Source organism: Argiope bruennichi, chromosome 8 (genome assembly GCF_947563725.1).
Source record: "Argiope bruennichi chromosome 8, qqArgBrue1.1, whole genome shotgun sequence".
Lineage (NCBI taxonomy): Eukaryota > Metazoa > Arthropoda > Arachnida > Araneae > Araneidae > Argiope > Argiope bruennichi.
The window spans coordinates 18,575,188-18,593,509 of NC_079158.1; the positions used below are offsets into that span (position 1 = coordinate 18,575,188).

An 18,322-nucleotide genomic window follows, 5' to 3' on the forward strand; every position below is an offset into this window, starting at 1 on the left:
CGTCACAATGGGTTCAAAATAGCATCTTATTGGTCAATTTCTCAAGACGTCATTTATTTTGCAAACTCTGAAGTTGGAGAAATTCATTTTAAAATAGATTTATTTGTAAACAAGCATCTTTTTTGCAAAAAAAGAGTCAAGAAAAGAACAAGGGAATGTTATACGAATTTTAACTCCAACTGTAAATTAAACAATAAAGAAATTCATATAAAAATATTTTTATCTCATGCAAACAAAACAAAACTGACGCAAATTAAGAAACCTATCATTTAATTTGACAAAAAGAAGACTTTCGGTTAAATCTCAAAATATTATGATTTTAAATTTTGAAACCTCAGCTGTTAGAAATAAAATGAAAATATTTGTTGTTACTCCATCTAAAGTAATACTTCATAAGTATTAGTTTAGAATTTTAAAAACGCATGAGAAGCATTCTTTTATAATGACTGGAAAATAAAAACATTTTTTTTTAATCATGTGGATGTATTTTAGGTGTCTGTATGTAAAGATCCTCCAATGGAACAAATCAAGTTTTGAAAAATGAAGCATTTTCTTCGTGCCTAATATAAACTTTTAAAATTTTCTGAGGAATATAAATTACTTTAAAAACAATCTTTCATGAAAATCAATTGTTTCGATCTTTTCTAAGCATTATCTAATAAATAATAATCGTACTCTTGGTAAAGTTGCGCTGTCTTTTTTCCCCCCTCTTCATGATTCGTGTTCGTCATTTTCAATCTTTTACGTCATTGGCAGTAGATAAGCATATTGCGTAATCACTGTTATGAATTTTTAAGTTGTTTACTCATTGTATTCTTTAATTCTTAGACTTATTACATAAATAATTGTAAACTAATTTTATAAACTATTAATTCGAGTTTTCATAATTTAAAGAATCTTTATTAAAAGTATTGAGTTTTGTGCACCTGTGTTTGTAAAATTACAAAATAAAAACATTTCCGAACACGTGTGAGTTTTATTGTGTTAGTATTTTAAAATAAATTGTTAGATATTGCATTTGTTAGGAAAATAGCCTTTATATTTTTTCGTTTATATAAGATAGGTGAAATATATTTGTTAAATATTTTTTCTAAAAGGTTATCGGCTGTTTTCATGCGATGATATATTGCTACTGATACAGCTTTTAAACTAGTTTTTAATGATTTTTTACAAATTGTAATAGCATTATATATATTTTATTGTGATCCCACTAATAAATTTTATTCTTTCTATGTTGGAAACATTGATATGAGAGATGGAGCACATCAAAACAATATTGAAATAATTTCTATTTGAAACTCATTATTTTTGAATTTATTATTCATTTAATGAATAATTAATAGTAATTTAATGAAATGAATAATAAATTTCATTGAATTCTTTATTCATTTAATATTATTTTTAAATTCATTATTTTTTTTTTACATTAAGTTTTTTTTTTTTTTTTTTTACATTTCTTTATTCACTAGAAAAATGTGAAACTATTACTAAGTGATTTATTTACTTTGCTCAGTTATTATAATTTTTTTTAGAGTACTCGGCAGTCTAGAGAATAAAATATTTCATATAAAACTTTCATTACATAATCTATTATCTAAATTGATATCTAAATAGAAAATAATACTTTGTAATTTGCAGTTATGTATATATATTTGATATTATTTCCTAAATAATTCAGTAAGATTTGGAAGGAATTTCCAGATTCTTCCCTTCTCCCATAGCAGGCAGGAAGTTGTATAGCTACAAAATTTGAGAATTAATAGTATCATGAATCTTAGTCATGATATTTATTAACATTTTTATTTTTATTTTGCTGAAGAGTTAGATATGTACTACTTTGTTAAAACTTGTTAATATTTTTTCACCATAGATAAAGGGGGTATAATATATATGTGTGTGTGTGTATTAACTGTATGCCATTGTTAGTGGTTATAAAAGAGCTTGTTTAAAAGAGATTTTTAGCAATTAATCGCTGGATTATGATTAATGTGCAAGTATTTTTATTTTAATCTATATTCGGAATAAAAAATGACTTGAGATTAAATTTTTAATTAAAGCTATTAAATGCTGCAGCCAAACATCTCTATGATTTTATTTCTCTAAAAAGAGACATAATTCTAAACGAGCATTTCACATGGTGTGTGTATCCATTTTTATGTTAATGTTTAAAATATTTTTACTACGTAAATGGAACCCTAGGTGAAAATAAAGGATGCTGAAACTTAGTTATAATTACCAACTGAATTATGATGACTGTTATCCTACTAATGAAATGGTGTTTCCTAAATAGCCTGTTATTTTGATCTAATGATTTTAAGAGAAAATTTCTTAAACTAGATAAATGAATTTCAATCCTATTAAATCTTTAGAAATTTATTTTTGGGAAAATAAGAAAACTATGCTAACAGCATAAATGTCTGTTTTCACGCTCAACATAAAAACTTGTACAGCTTGATTTGGTTCATTTGAGATTTAAATTGTTATGTGTCATTTTTATTATTTTAATTTTATATATGTATCTTATGAAAATATATGATAAATTAAAATTATATTAAGACTTTTTGACTTTTTTCATCATATAAGTATTGGATAATTTAAAGCAAAAATACATTAAATAATTTAAATATTATAAAATTTTGATTATTATTATTTTTTATGAAATTGAAAATAATACCTGTTGTTATGTAACAACAATCCTTTTATCTTTAAAATTCAACAGCATGTATGGTGTAAAAATTTATCAGTCGAAAAATGCATATATTCATTGCTTGTATTCTGTAACTATTACTATTTTTATTATTTTCTTTAATTAAATATTTTTATTTTGATGCTTGGAATATTTAATGCAAATAGAATATATAAAATCGTCTATTAATAAATTGTTTTATTTAATGCTGTTTTTAATTTTTCAGAATTTTATTGCACAAGAATGGGAAAGCAAATTTGGAATCAGCAGACCTTGAACATAGCTAATAATTTAACAAATAATGGTTAGAAATTATTTCAAATTTAGCTTATTTTAATTTTCTAAAAAAAATTTTGTAAACATTTTTTTATTTAAGAAATGTGCTTTTTTATACTATTATTTAACTTGATTTTTTTCCCATTATGAAGTAATTTTATAATCAATTTTTCACTCTTTCTTATAAGCATGAGTTCTGAAATTTTGCTCATTTATCTATTCATGATAGTAATGCATTCCTTTGATAAGGCAACATGATATTTATAATCATAAATTATAAATAAAACAATTCAAAATTAGAAAATAATTCAATTTACAAAAAATTTACTGTTTAGTACATTAATAAGTCTGTATTTATTAAATTTAATAAATGTCTTTTTTTAAATAAGTATATTAATTTTGTTATACCTTGACATTTTATATCAGCTTTTATAAATGTGTCCAATCTACTAAAGACAGATTCAATTTTTTTTTTGGATCAATTTATTAAGTTTATTTTGCACATAAAAAAAATCCTATTGACATAATGTGCAGATTCTGAATGACTTCTACATTACTCTTATGTGACATAAATAATGCATAGATTTTACATTAGTATAATTATGTTGGAGTCTCTGATGACAGTGGATTTATATATGTATAGATATCTCTTAACCTAATTCAAGTCTTAATTAATTTTCTAATTTTTATCTTATTTTATCCCATATTAACTTCATTCTAAAATCTCTTATTTCCTAATCCAATTCCCAATTTTTTACTGTGGTTCAAAATTACAAGGTCTGTCCCAAAATAGCCCTAGTGTTGCTTTAAAACGGGACGTTAATATAAGTAAACTAAAACTAAATCCCTACTCTCTGAGTGAAGGGATAATACAGGTATCCTTAATGCTTAAAACATTCTTTTAAAGATACCTAAATTTCCCATTCCTTCCTGTATCAAAGAAATCCCTATCAAAATCTCATAGTAAAACCACCAATCAGAAAAATTTCAATCTCTTTTGCTCTTGTGTCATGATGTAGACAATGCATCCTGCACTGATTTTATCAGTACAAATTTTGCCTCACAGGATGGAATAAATCAAAGTTTTTAATTTGAAAAATGTCTTCTATTCAGACACACAATTACTAAAAGGTGTTTATATATATATATATATATATATATATATATATATATATATATATATATATATATATATTCTGCTATTGAAGAAGTATCTTGGATGTTATCAGTATATATTTTTTTCTATGTTTTCAGTTTTAATTTTGAAAATATTCTTCCTTCAAAGCATGGAATTATAAAATGATTAATGATCTATGCTGTTCTTTAAAAGAGTTATAATACAGGTATCCATATGTTTTTTTAAATATTCAATGAAAAGTATTGAATTTTAAACGGAAGAAAAACCAAGAAAGCACTGCTGATTGCACTTAATTGCACTGCTAAGTGAATTTAATTAGGAAATCATATGAAAGAACTCCTGGTCCACTTCCAGGAAATTGATTGAAAGATGATGCTGTTTTTGAATAACTGGCATTAAAATGGCTAGACTTTGAATTCTCCAAAAAAAAAAATATCAGATGCTAGTTTTACTTTTGTTATATACAGAGTACTTTTGTAATAAACATTTATTACATGAAACGTGTATTCTTTTTTTGAAAATATTAAAATAAAATATTATGCAACTAAAATCAAAAAGTTATATGTCTGATTATCAACACCAATTCTCTTTAAAACATTTCATTTCCTATTTACAATGAAGTTTATTTCTTTTATAATTTTAAACAGAGACAAAATACTTTTGTAAAAAGAAATTATTGAATAAATATAATTTCCGAAAATGTCACAGTTGAGCATTATGCCACACAAATTGGCAAATTGTTTGATTTATTTATATCACTTTTCGGCACAACTTCTTTCAGTATTACTGTCATTGAGATAAGAGAAATTTCTACTCGTAGAAATTGAAGAACAGGAGTTATGAGAAGCTTGATATATTCATAATAATTTTTTTTTCTCTATAGTCTTGTGATTGTTGCATGAAATGGTGATGTGCAAACAACTGAATTTGAAAATAAATTACAATTTATTGTCGGACATTTTGATGAAATTACAGATGCAGCTTCCATTAGCTGCAAATCTTAATAAATGATTCGTTAAGATTAATGAAATGCAATTTAAGTATATAAAAATTTGTCCTTAAAAATCATCCTTTTAAACAATACATTTTTTGCAATGTATGTAGTAATTGGTGCATAAAAATTGTATACAAAAATTTTGTTTTTATAAGGCCATTTGTTATCAAACATACCCTTCATCATTGGTTATCCAATCATCAGTAGCACTTTTTATCGATGTGTTACCTATAATGTAGAACCAACAAATTATTAAACAGATATTTCTAAAGAACTTTAATTAATTTAAAAACAAGTATTTAGTTTAGGTTTAAAATAAATATTTTCAAAATGTATTCAAAATTATTTGATTTTTTTTATTAATTAAATGTATGGGTGAAATATTTTTTTTCCCTTCAAATAACACTATGCAATTTTGTTTATCAAACAAATTAACATTATTTATTAGATATTTACAATTTTGTTTCATGGTTTAGCAGTTACTTTTGCTTTTTTTAAATCATCATTGCTCAGCTTACCATCATAACCAACTCCTATATTCATTTTTATTATGAGCAGTGACTTCAGTGCTTTTATATTCATGCTGGAACAGGATTCTTCCTCTTTCCCAATTATGTTAAAAATATTTTCACCATCTGCAATACTGTGAGGGAAAATTCTGGTTAAAAGGTCTTTTTGCTGTTTTTCATAGTTATCTGTAATTTTTCACTATATATCCATAATCTTCACCTAATTTATGGCATAACTACTAAAATTCTGTAGCTGTTGGAGGATATATATAAAGACAAAACTGATTCATTACTTTAACTATAATTTATAAATGAAAAAGAGCCCTTTCCTTTCTCAGGATAGGATTGGTATGCCTTAATTCATCTTTAATATTATAGTTTTTGAAATAAGAAATTCTGGCTTAGAATCTTTTTTTTTTCCCCTGACCTTCATATAATAGTTTTTTTCCTCCTGCTTGAAAAAAAAAAATTCTATCAGAATTTAGAGATTTTCATGTATTACCAGAGATTATTTTGTAATAATGGAAATTTTGTATTTTATTCACACTCTTGAATTTTAAAGATTTTTTTTTTATTATTATTTATAACACTGATTTGTTTTCCAAAAACTATTTCTTGAATTTAGAGGCATAAAAACAATAAATGCATTCACAAAAGCAACAGATGTAAAGGACTTTATTGAATAGTCAGTTTTTATTTGAATTATTTAGATAATTAAAAGGTAATATTTCCATTATATTCATTAAAAACAAAAATAAATGTAAATTCATAAGGGATTTCCTGAGTTCAAAATTATTAAGTAATGTCTGTTTTGAGGTTTACTACTAGGTCTTTGACTTTTGATTTTTATCAAAATAGAGAGCGAAATGAAAGATAAAAGGAGGGTACTTTTATTTTGCGTTACACAATTTGTTAAACATAATTCAAATTCAAAATTAAAATATAGTATAAATCAGAAAGAAAACTGGACATTAGCTATAAGAAAAACACCTAAATGAAAACTCTAGAAAATCTGATAAAGAACTATGGAAAAATGCTCATATTCACTGCATATCACTCCTTTGTGAAGGAAAATAGTTTAAAAGAAGTACAGATTTCTAAAATCAAATAAAATCATCATTTATTCTTTACTATAAAATATACAATTGGATTTTTAATGATTGTTTGTTAAAAAATTTGCATTAAATAAATTTTAAATTGTAAACTTTTTTACATTCATTAGATAATTAAATTTCAATCTAAATTCCCTTTCACTAGAATTTTTTACAAATAATGTTTTTTGCTGTTTGCAGTTCTTCGAATGAAAACTGGCATTGGAATCTTAAGCCTTCTTAAAGGATATGAAAAGTGTGACACTAGACATTATAGTGACGCTAGGTAATTTCTAGATTTCCTTTCTTTTTCTGCAATTTTATTAAAATGATCAGCATATGTGTCTTTCTATATACTCAACAAAAGTATTTGAAAACCATGAGATAAAATGTTACTATATATTTTAAATGATAATTTCTTCTTTATAATTTATCTTCACTTTAAATGTTTTTTTTTAAAGGACTGATTATAAGGTTTCTTAAGAATGCATTTTGTTTACTTTAACAAACAATATAATATTTTAACTTATAAAATTAATTGTTGTTTAGATAAAGAATTTTATATATGAATTCTATATTTTATTTATATATTTTTATATTTTCTTTTTATATTTTATTTATAATCTGCCTATTAGCATTCAGAGTTGTTTCAGAAAAGTGATATTATTAGTGATAAACTGAAATATTATAAGCATTACTAAATTAATAAATTGAAATAGAATTTTAACTTTATGCTTTACTTTTGTTTTATCAATTTTGAATGAACTAAATAGATTTCTCTTCAATGAATATTTGAATTGAACTTTTAAAAATTTGTTTTTATTAGTTTCCTAAATATATTTGAATCCAAAGTTTATTCGTGTGATACTCATTATTATTAAATCATTTTGAATATCTATTGATAATAATTTTATTCTCTCTTAAAATTTGAATCTTTTTGTATGAATAACAAAAAATTTTGTTAGGAAATATTTTTAATAAATTTCTTAGGGTTATAAAGTATGAATTTAGTTATAAAGTTAATTTTGATATGAATTTAATAAATCTTAGTTAAATATTTGGTTTGAAGAATATATTAATCATATATATTATCAGAATCTCTTTTGTTCTGCATGAATTTAAATAATATATTCTTTTTAAAGAAACAGCTAAATTTAGTTTTAAAGGTACTGCAATATCAGCATGTAACTTTAGTTATCGTTATCAATTGAGATCGAAAGAATGAGAAAGTTTCAAAAAGAAAATATCATCTCTGTTGAATATCACAGTTTGTATTTTTATACATCTTAGGTATATAGAAATAATTCCATTTAATTAACCAACTTTTTTAAAATATAGAATTTTTTTTTGCTGTGTATTAATAAAGTGTGATTGAAATTAAGTTTCAATCAAATGCGACTTTCTTTGCATTAAGAATATAATTTATCTACTTCATATAGTGTTTGTGTATTTTAAATGTTTTACTTTTGATATCACTAATTTTCTGAGCAGCTGTGCTATTTGTGTAAGAAATATATATCAATATGCAAAATTTGCATTAACAATTATACTAAATTTAAGACTTCTGTCATTCCCCGCAGCATTTATATTAAATTAACCTACATTTCTTCCTTCTCTTAAACAAAAGCTCTTTTTCATATAATTTATTCAAAGAATGCTGATAACATTGAGTGATGTACCATTTCAAATAATCATTCATTTCTTAGAAAAGTTACTGAGAAATTTTAAAACATAAACTGAAACTTTAAATTTTGTAGTCTTTGATGTAATATGTAAAAGTATTCTTTTTAATATTTTAATTTTAGAATAATATTCCTTTCAGAAAGATAAAGACAGGCATACTGATGATGAATATGGGGGGTCCTAGCTCCTTAACAGAAGTAGAAGACTTTTTAACTAGGCTGTTTACAGACAAAGATATTATGACTCTACCTATGCAAAGGTATGCTTTTTTTTTATGTTTTGTTTTCTAGCCACATGTTACTTCAAAGATGATAAGTAAATAACAAATCTAATTAAAGGACATTAAGAATTATCAAAATAAATGTTCTCAGAATAAAATGAATGCAAAATATTTTTTATTTCATTTATAGAAATAGTTCTATTTAAAAAAATTTAATTTTGCTAAAGTTATAAGGTTGTTAGGAAAGTAACTCCTTTAATTTTTTTAATGAAAATTAAAGATTTTCTTGTGGTGAATAAATATATTATTAGTTTATATGTACCCATTCTGGTCCAATACTTTTTTCCATCTTTTTGGCAATAGCATGATTCCATGCTCATAAAAGTTTTGTTCTTTGCTAGAAAAAATGCATCCAGGTGATTTTTGACCTCCTCATTTGAAGTAAACTTTTTACCATCTAAAAAAAAAAATTGTAGTGATCGGAACCATTAACAATCAGAAGGTACCAGATCTGGAGAATATGGTGGGTGCGGCAATATATCTCATCCAAGCTACAAAAGCTTTTGCCTAGTTACCAAACTTGTATGAGGTTTTGCATTATCTTGATGGAACATAACACCTTTACTATTAATCACTTCTGGCCTTTTCTGTTTAAGTGAATAATTCATTTTATCTGGCTGATAATAGCACATTTCAGAATTGATCATTGTATTGTCCCATAAAAGCTAAAAAAAAAAAATTAAAAAAAAAAAACCCGGAAGATTTCTTTGAAATTCCAGGAAACAAATGGCATCACTTTTTTTTTAATGAATATCAGCTTTCGAAGTGTTTTGAGATGGTTCATCTTTTTTTACTCTTTTTCTTCCCTACTTCTTTTCTTTTTTTACTCTTTTTCCTTTTTTTAGCTTTAGTAATTTTTGGAGAATTAGTTTTTGACACAGTTCATAACAAGGATTTTTATTATAATGAAATTCAAAACAAAATCATTGCTTCTTAAAATCATCGAACCCCATTATTTTACTGCTGTTGAAATCATGATATCAAGGAGGGGGATGCTTCCTTTGCTTACTTAATTTTTTTTAAGCTTTAAGTAATTCATTAAATAAGATTCTTCATTTGATAAGTTTTGTTAAATTTTGAACCAGTGAGATGTGCTGTCTAGCATTGTCTTAAAAAATTTCTTCCAAAAAATGCTACATCTGGCATTTTTTATTTTCATTTTGCTTTGAACTACATAGCTGACTTTTTTAACTTCATGAATTTGTTTTCCATTATTTGTGGAAACTAAATTATTTTTATTTATTTTTGAAATATAAAATCACATTTTTTGGTATTTTTTTTAATAGGAATTTTTTTGCTTATAGGTTAAAAAGCAAATTTTTTATTAAATTTCTACAATACTAAACATTCAAAAAAAGCCTTTATTAAACTTCAGAAGTAAGAAACAATAAGACAATTCTCTGTATAGACTGTCCATTTCTAAATGCTGCTGTTTTTTTTTTTTTTTTTAAACATTACCTGAAACTCATTTAGAACGTGGCATTGTTCTATCATCAATTTCATGCCTGCTTTGGCAATCTTATGATTTTAGCTATTAAAGTTAATTTGAAATCTTTTAAAGCTTTGATTCTTTGCTTAACAAGATTGTTAATAAAATTAATAAATATTGTAAATTAGTGCAAGAGGAAATTTGTTCTTTTCATCCCAGCCATGTCCAATTTTATTTGTTGTTACATGTATACAAATCAAATACGATTTTTGTTCTAGCTATTTTTTCTACATCACTATTGTCATTTTCAAAAGTGATGTATTCATCTAAATAAACTGCTAATTTTCAGAAATGTTGAAAAAATGTTTTTGGTATAAATAATTTTACAATTTTCAGGTTTTAGCCAAAATCAAAACAACATAATTTTTTTTACATGAGAAGATGTTTTGCAAATACAGAAATAAACATTAAAATTTTAAAAATATATATCTGAAATTATTTTTTACAATTTTTTTCAGTAAAAATTATGCATTATTAAAATACAGAAAACATTCTATGCTTAGAAAATCTGTATTTTATGTATACATACATGTCCAAAGATACATGATTCTTGTTGACTAAGTACTTAAAAAAATTGCTGTAAAATACATGATTTTTTTTGGGGGGGGGGTGCTTTGATGCTCCCTGCACTATAATGTACTATGCACCCTGTTTGTGTTTATTCAGCTTTCTTCATAATTAAAAAGTATCCTCATATGAAAGCATTCATATTTAAAGTAATCATTATCAGTGTCATCAAGAACCTCTACAGTTTGATGTTGAATGCTATCATTTGATTTCAAGATTTGAACAGTTTCTATTTTATAAGCATGCACTTGTGTAAAACTTTAAACATTGTGCAAAGAGGAATGGCAAATACCTTGGAGCACAAACAAATTGTTTTGCAGATAGCTTCTAACATCTTTTCCCTCGCAGTAGGCCCATCACTTTTAATAGGATCAATAAAACTGTCTGTCTTTATAAACCTATCATACCAATGCTTAGATGGTATTAACATGCAAAGAATCTTGTCCACATGCATTTTTAAATCTTCATTGCTTGCTAATTAGTGATTTACACTCATGGAATCACAGAACATGCTGAGCTTTTTCTTTCATAGATGCCATTTTCAGTTACCGATTTTAGCTAATAAAAAATTCATGTGTATATCTGAAATAGAATAATTTTTCTTAATAAATTTTCCTTATTAGTGCAAGACTTTATGTATTCCCTTTATGTCTTTTTGAAAGTTGAGTAATATTTTGAAAGAAGGCATAGTAATCTCTGGGCTTGCATTCCTGTGTGAAATTTAAAAGTTGTCCAAAGTAGTAGTAAAAAAAAAAAAAAAAAAATAGCATTCCAATGGCATTTCAAATGCAATGACAATTTTAATTGTATTTCAAAAATGTCTCTATATTTTATTATATCATTAATTGTTAAGTACTCAACTTAAATTGATTTCATAAAAATCAGTATGTAACTTTTGGCAGCAAACTTTCTTAAAATTGAACAAAATTTGTAAAATTGCCACAGTATTCAATTTTTAATTCCTAATTGTCCTGCATCATCTTATTGATGAATTATAAAAGTTCAATGTATGTACATAGCATATGCTTATTTAGATCTAAAATTAATGTCAACTATATATTTTTTATGATAATACTATAGAAACCTGAGCTCCCAAACTAGAATATCATTAGCAAAAATATAGAAAAAAAATCAAGTGTTTTTAAGGAAAGATGAAAGAAGATCAGTTAATTATCTGTCTTCATGCATTGTAACTATTTTGAATGATACGTTATGCCTTCTTTTGGACTGATGATACTCGGGTATATGATTTATTGAAAAATTCTTCTGTTTACAAGTAACAGATCTTTCTTTCTGAATTCATTTGTATAAACTTTGTGGAATGCATCTGATCAGTGCTATTTTTTGAATTCTTAACCCTTTAGTGCAAATATGAAATGGTATTTTTTTCACTCCTCAAATATTTAAATATTTTTTTATTTGTTTGTGAATGTGATTTCTTAGTGAAGAAGAATAATTGATATATCTATTTATAACTTAGAGTAAATCACATGTTAAACTTGTTTTAAATCTCTCCCAGAACTTTTAAATAATGAAAATAAATAGGTTCAGCATTATTTACAATCAAAATATATCAAATGTTTATGGTCGGAAATGTCTCTTTTTTTTTTTTTTTTTTTTTTTTTTTTTTTTGCTTTGAGACTGATTGACTTGCTTTTAACATTTGGTAACAAATCGTTTCAATGGATTTAAAGTCGTGCTTTGGGAATTATTTCCCAGTTTAAATATTTAATAACTGAGGTAATGTTGACTTCCAAATACATTTTTTTCCCCATTCTAATACCATCTGAATACTGTATTATTAATTGCGTAAAAAGTAAGCTTACAAATAAACAATTCTGCATTTTATCAATGTTATGGCAACTAAAATATTGAAGTTATACTTTTGATCCATACTGAATGTTCTTTATTTAACATAGGGAATTAGGTCTGTAATGCTATTCTGTTTGGCTATTGTTATCATTTCATTAATTTTTTCAAAATTCTTAAATCCAAAAGGATAACATTAAATGGCAGCTATTGTATTTCAAAAAAAAATTAATTAAATATAGCATGTTGCTAAAATTGTATAAAAACTGATGCTTTTTGAGTGTAAGTTAAAGCATGAAATTCTGATTTTTACCATTTTAAAGGAATAGCTGTTGTAAAAAGTATACTACCATTATTTCAATTTTTTTAGATAGCAGGTATGCATAGATAATTTGTATTTATTTATTCATTATTATTTATTTATTATTAATTTTATTTTGTTTGAAGCTTGCTTTTGTACAAGAAAACTTGTTGTTTTGAACTTTTGTACAATATATAACATATTTTGTTAATGAAAAAGTGGAGATTTATACTCATTTCCCTTGCTTTTTGTTGGCTGTTCAGTAACTCAAATTTAAGTTCATAGAAAATTTCAGATGACTGAATTATGTTATACTTATGTATAATTTCTTATATTATTTAATTGTAGTAAAATTTATGAAAAAATAGCATATCATTGTTTAGAGATTTTAATACTATGAAAATTAAAATATTTAATACTTTATTATATCACAATATGACTTTTTCTTAAATGTTACTTTAAAAAACAATTGAAAAGAAAATGATACAAATTCTAATTTATTGAATAATCATTAATGAAAAGATATTCTTTTATTTTTTTTATTGAAATTCATTAATGCAATTTAATTATAAGTTAGCTTCAATGCATAGATTTTATATTTTATGCCCAATTGTTACATTGTGATATTTACATTAATAATCTTATTGAACAATTTTTAAAATGTAGAGCAAATATAATTCTCTAATTTTTCTTGAAAATGTTTTGCAGTTGTAATAATTGCAGCCACATAATCATTATATTTTTGTAATTCTTTGTTTAATTTCTTATGAAATTAAATTGCTTTATTCTGCAAGAACATTTTGAAAAGAATTTAATGAATATCATATTAAGTCAAAATTGTATGTTTAGGTTATTTTTTTAATTGTTCTTTAAATTACTGTTATTTGTATTCTTTTTTAATTTAGTAAACTAGGTCCCATGATTGCAAAAAGACGGACACCTAACATAATCCAAAAGTATAGTGAAATTGGTGGTGGTTCACCAATTCTTAAGTGGACTAACAAGCAAGGAGAATTGATGACAAGTCTTCTGGACAAAATTAGTCCTACAACTGGTAAACTTTAAATTTATATACTTGTGTTTTAAAAAATGGGTTAAAAATTATTTTTCTTCCTGAGTGTCACTAATTTAATTTTTCATTTCCTAGTAGTAAGGTTAGTTTTGAAAATAATAAATTATGTTAGTAAGCTAAACTCAAAAGATTCAGCTTTGTTGTTTTTAAAATGTGATGCACTTCCTCATGATCTGATTCATTATGTATAAAAAGTTTCTTTTATCATATTATTTAAAAATTAGTTTAGTTAATCATCTGTCTTTTTAATTAAGTGCTGATAAAAGAAATATTTTAGAATCCTTTTTCTTACACATAACAATTTGAGGTTTGCCATTCTTTCTGTAATTTGAAATATTTTTTTATAAAGCTCACCATCTTGATACTTAATTTATTTGCTTTAGTAAAAATATAAGTCAATCATGCTATGCATGTGTGTATACCTATTCTTTACTGCAATTGGCAAATATTCTTTCTACAAAGGAAAGAAAGAAGAGAAAAGAAAAGGTTAAAGGTTAAAAAAAGAAGTCACTTATTTTAAACCTTTTACTTAATCATTCTTTCATTGATGGTTATTTATATTTCAAATGCATCAACTGTCACACTAAAAAATAAATACTTCCTTCCATTGAAATTATAAAATAAATTTTCAAACACCATTTTTTTTATGCTTAGTTCAGCTATATAGCATATCATCCAAAAATAATCAGAACTATGTTTCATAAAGTAACTTCCTTTATAAAATACACTTCTAAGTATTTTGACTATCAGAATAACCACAGAAAACTGAAACCTTTTCTATGGATCAATACTCCGTTTGAAATTATGAATTATTCATTTTTATTGATAATGCTGGCAACAAAATTGTAGCTTATTCTTAAAAACAACTATTCAAAATCTTTCTATCCCTATTCTAAAATTTGCATGTTCACGAAATAAAATATTATCCTAAAAATAATTGAAAAATTTCTTGTTTATTCTTAAATTATTGTTACTTTTCAATGATTCTAAACTGTTGTCATTTTAATTCAATTTTTTCAGTCGGTTTTTTTTCCCCCTTCCAAACTTTTTTTTTTTTTTTGCATTTTTAGTTCTATTTTAATATTTTGACAAATTAGCTTGTTCATTTCTATTTGTGTCTATATACGTCACCTCATGTATTAACACAATTTTTGCTTTTTCCTTAATTATAAATATAGAAATTGCATGTCTTTTTCCTTTTTTTTTTTTTATACTTGACTTGCTAGAATTGTTTCTTAGATGACTGAGAAGGAATTGACTTTTTCAATTTAAAAAGAAATTATTTATAAATTTTTTGTTGGGAAACTTGTAAAATATCTGATAAAAAGAGTTTTAAGGTATAATTCAAGAATCACTTTTATCATCATTGCATACGTTCACAGTACTTACTACAGAATATGGTATGATATTAGAACTCATATGCATAAATATAGTTTTGTGATATCATGATGCTTGTTTATTAAAAATTGTAACATTATCTTGAAATTTATATTTATGTTCTATTGTATTTTAATTTAATTAGCTTGTTGTGATACCAACAAATAGTATTAAAAATTAAATTGTATTACCCAATTATTACATTCACGATTTTTTCCCGTTGTGTTTAGTTAAGTGAAATGTAAACATTGTATAGAACATATGTGAGGGAGGGTTATTTCTATTTGATTGATAAATAAATCTAGATCTTTTTTAAAAATCCACTCATTTTATTTTATTATGCAAAAAATGCTGATATTAATCCCAGATGACTGCAGATGCATGGCAGCTTCATTGAGAAAAAATGTTACTGTTATGTTTAAATGGCAAATGTCAATGTTCTGTCACTCAAAATCAAACCACTAATAAGTAAGAAAATCTATTTAAGATTAATATATCAAATAAATTATTCATCTTTAATTTGAATTTTTTTTACTTTCACTGTGAAGTTAAAATTTCTTGCATAGCAAACTGCTATGTCCAAAATACTATATTCTGGTGAAAGTGTGCTTTAAAATAAGTTTAAAAAATAATAGCTTTAAATTTCATAGTTATAAATATTTAAATTAATGATAAAATACTCTGAATGCAAGCTATATGAGTAATTGCACTAAAAAGAGTTTTTTTTTATATATATATATATATATACATTTGAAAAAAAAGACAAGGGGGGGGGCACCTCAGTTAGATGGTTAAACTTTACAGTATTTGAACAGCATATATGTTTTGGTTGTTGTTGAAATAAGAATAACATATAAAATTTTATATGATTAATTTTGAATGGTTCCAAATGTTATTGAATTAGTGACTTTATTTTTAAGTTACTTATTGCATATTTCTTATACAGCACCACACAAACATTATGTTGGCTTCCGCTATGCAAACCCACTTACTGAAGACAGCATTGCACAGATGGAAAAGTATAAACTTCTTTATTTTTGTTTTTAAATCTGTTAAAAAATATAAACTTCTGATGAAAATATTATATAACTAAGCTAACTTCTTATTATAATTAGATTAAATATTCATTCTTATGACCCACAAAGTTATTAAATGCTTCAAAATTGTTTTCAATGCCTACTTAAATATGAGGAATGCTGTTACAGCCTGTCTTTATCTACATTTAGGGATGGAGTAGAGCATGCTGTGGCCTTTTCTCAATATCCTCAATACAGCTGCAGCACTTCTGGAAGTAGCTTTAATGCTCTCTATCGGTATTATTTAAATAAAGAAATCCCCATGAAATGGAGTTTCATTGATCGTTGGCCAACACATCCGAAACTGTTAGAGGTATTTCATCTATACTGTTGGTACTTTTTCTTATTTATTTTAACTATTAATGTATACACATTAATAGTTTTAATTTATTCAATGCTATTAATTTAAAATTTGCACAATTGTTCTGTGAAATTAATTGCTATTTTATGCTATTTAGTTCGATGTAATTTGTAATAAAAAATACTTTTACAATTCCTCCTTCCTTATCATATTCCTTGATTTTCATTAAAGGAATTTTATTTATTAAATACAAATAAAAGGTTTTGCATCTTTATAATATCAAAGAATCAGTATTATTCTTGTTTCTTATTTTTAACTTATAGACGACTATTTATTATAAAAATTTTTTGATTGTTATTTTAAATCCGGAACTGCACTATATATATTTATATATATATATTAAAATCTTCATTAATTTCCTAATTTTTATTTGAAATCAGTCCATATCAGCTTCATTCTAAAATGTTAACTTATTTCTTGATCCAATTCCCACTTTTTATTAAATTAATTCTACTCACAATTTAGCAAATGGATGATGCAGATTGCATTTCCCACTCTCGGAGGGAAGAGATAAAAAGCCCTAATGCTTGCAACATTCTTTTAAAGATGCTTTAATGCCCGTTTTCTAAGACTACATGCGTCAAAGAAATCCCTATCAAAATTTCATAGTAAAATCACTAAAGGGAAAAATTTCTGTCTCTTTTGCACTTGCATCACGATTTGAAATGGATGTAGTTTTATGATTTCTTCTTGTACATAAAATGCCTCCCGTAGTAAAATAAATCAAAGTTAAAATTTTCAAAAATTTCTTCTTCTTGGTTATTTATCTGCTAAAATTTTCTTTTCTTTGGCCATATATCTACTAAAATATGATTACTTACATATATATAAACAGTAAATCTATGTTAAAAAGTTGAAACAGAATGTGAAATTTGCAAAACGACACATTAATTGCCCATTAGGGGATGAGATTAATGCAGATTATAAGTGGAATGTTGAATTATATCATTTGTTGCAGATAGTATTAGACGAATTATATGAAAATGGTACTGTCTTCACTCCAAATTCTATAGCAGACCAAAGTTATAAAGATGGTTAAAAATTCTATGTTGAATTTCTCTGAGCAATTATAATGTTTGGTATCAGATTAATATGAATCAATCCTTAAGTTAAGGAGATTGCCAGTTTGCTCCTTGTATCCTATGTCACGAAAACCACATTTTACAAAATATATCACATTAGAGCTTTTACACCTTAATTTAATATCTCTATAAGAAAAAACATTTTTTTTTTTTTTTTTTTTTTTTTGTCAAAAGAAAAGAACAGATTTACTTTACAACTAAAAGAATTAATTTCATGAACATTGGAGAAGATTAAAGTATTATTGTTTTTCATTTTTCATTTCATTTGTTATTACTGTTGTTATATGTATTTTTTTAAGATTTGTCTTTTGCTTATTTATTCTTTATATATATTTATATATATATATATATATTGACAAAATGATAATCATAAATCAATAGTAAAAATGTAAATAGTGGATGGACAATAATCAATGTATGAACTGTGCTCATCAAGAGATGAAATTAAAGTAGACTGCAAAAAGAATTATTGTGTTTTTCTGCAAACAGTAATGAACAATTAAGTTAAAAGATATTCTCTTCAAATTCTAT

The 18,322-nt window shown here is 24.7% G+C and overlaps 1 protein-coding gene across 2 annotated transcripts in view; it reads left to right on the top strand.

The window, feature by feature from the left end:
* The first annotated feature begins 770 nt into the window (after positions 1 to 770).
* The window catches only part of LOC129981126 (ferrochelatase, mitochondrial-like), a 29,644-nt gene continuing 12,092 nt past the window's right edge, over positions 771 to 18,322 (top strand). The window contains exons 1-7 of one of the 2 annotated variants that reach the window (XM_056091816.1): positions 771 to 983; positions 2,913 to 2,990; positions 6,896 to 6,980; positions 8,517 to 8,636; positions 13,729 to 13,877; positions 16,219 to 16,291; positions 16,499 to 16,661. In XM_056091816.1, coding sequence (XP_055947791.1) covers positions 2,930 to 2,990; positions 6,896 to 6,980; positions 8,517 to 8,636; positions 13,729 to 13,877; positions 16,219 to 16,291; positions 16,499 to 16,661 — 651 coding nt within the window. In that variant the 5' untranslated portion in view covers positions 771 to 983; positions 2,913 to 2,929. The remainder of the gene's footprint in view (positions 984 to 2,912; positions 2,991 to 6,895; positions 6,981 to 8,516; positions 8,637 to 13,728; positions 13,878 to 16,218; positions 16,292 to 16,498; positions 16,662 to 18,322) is intronic. The other variant, XM_056091815.1, reaches the window with a different exon arrangement.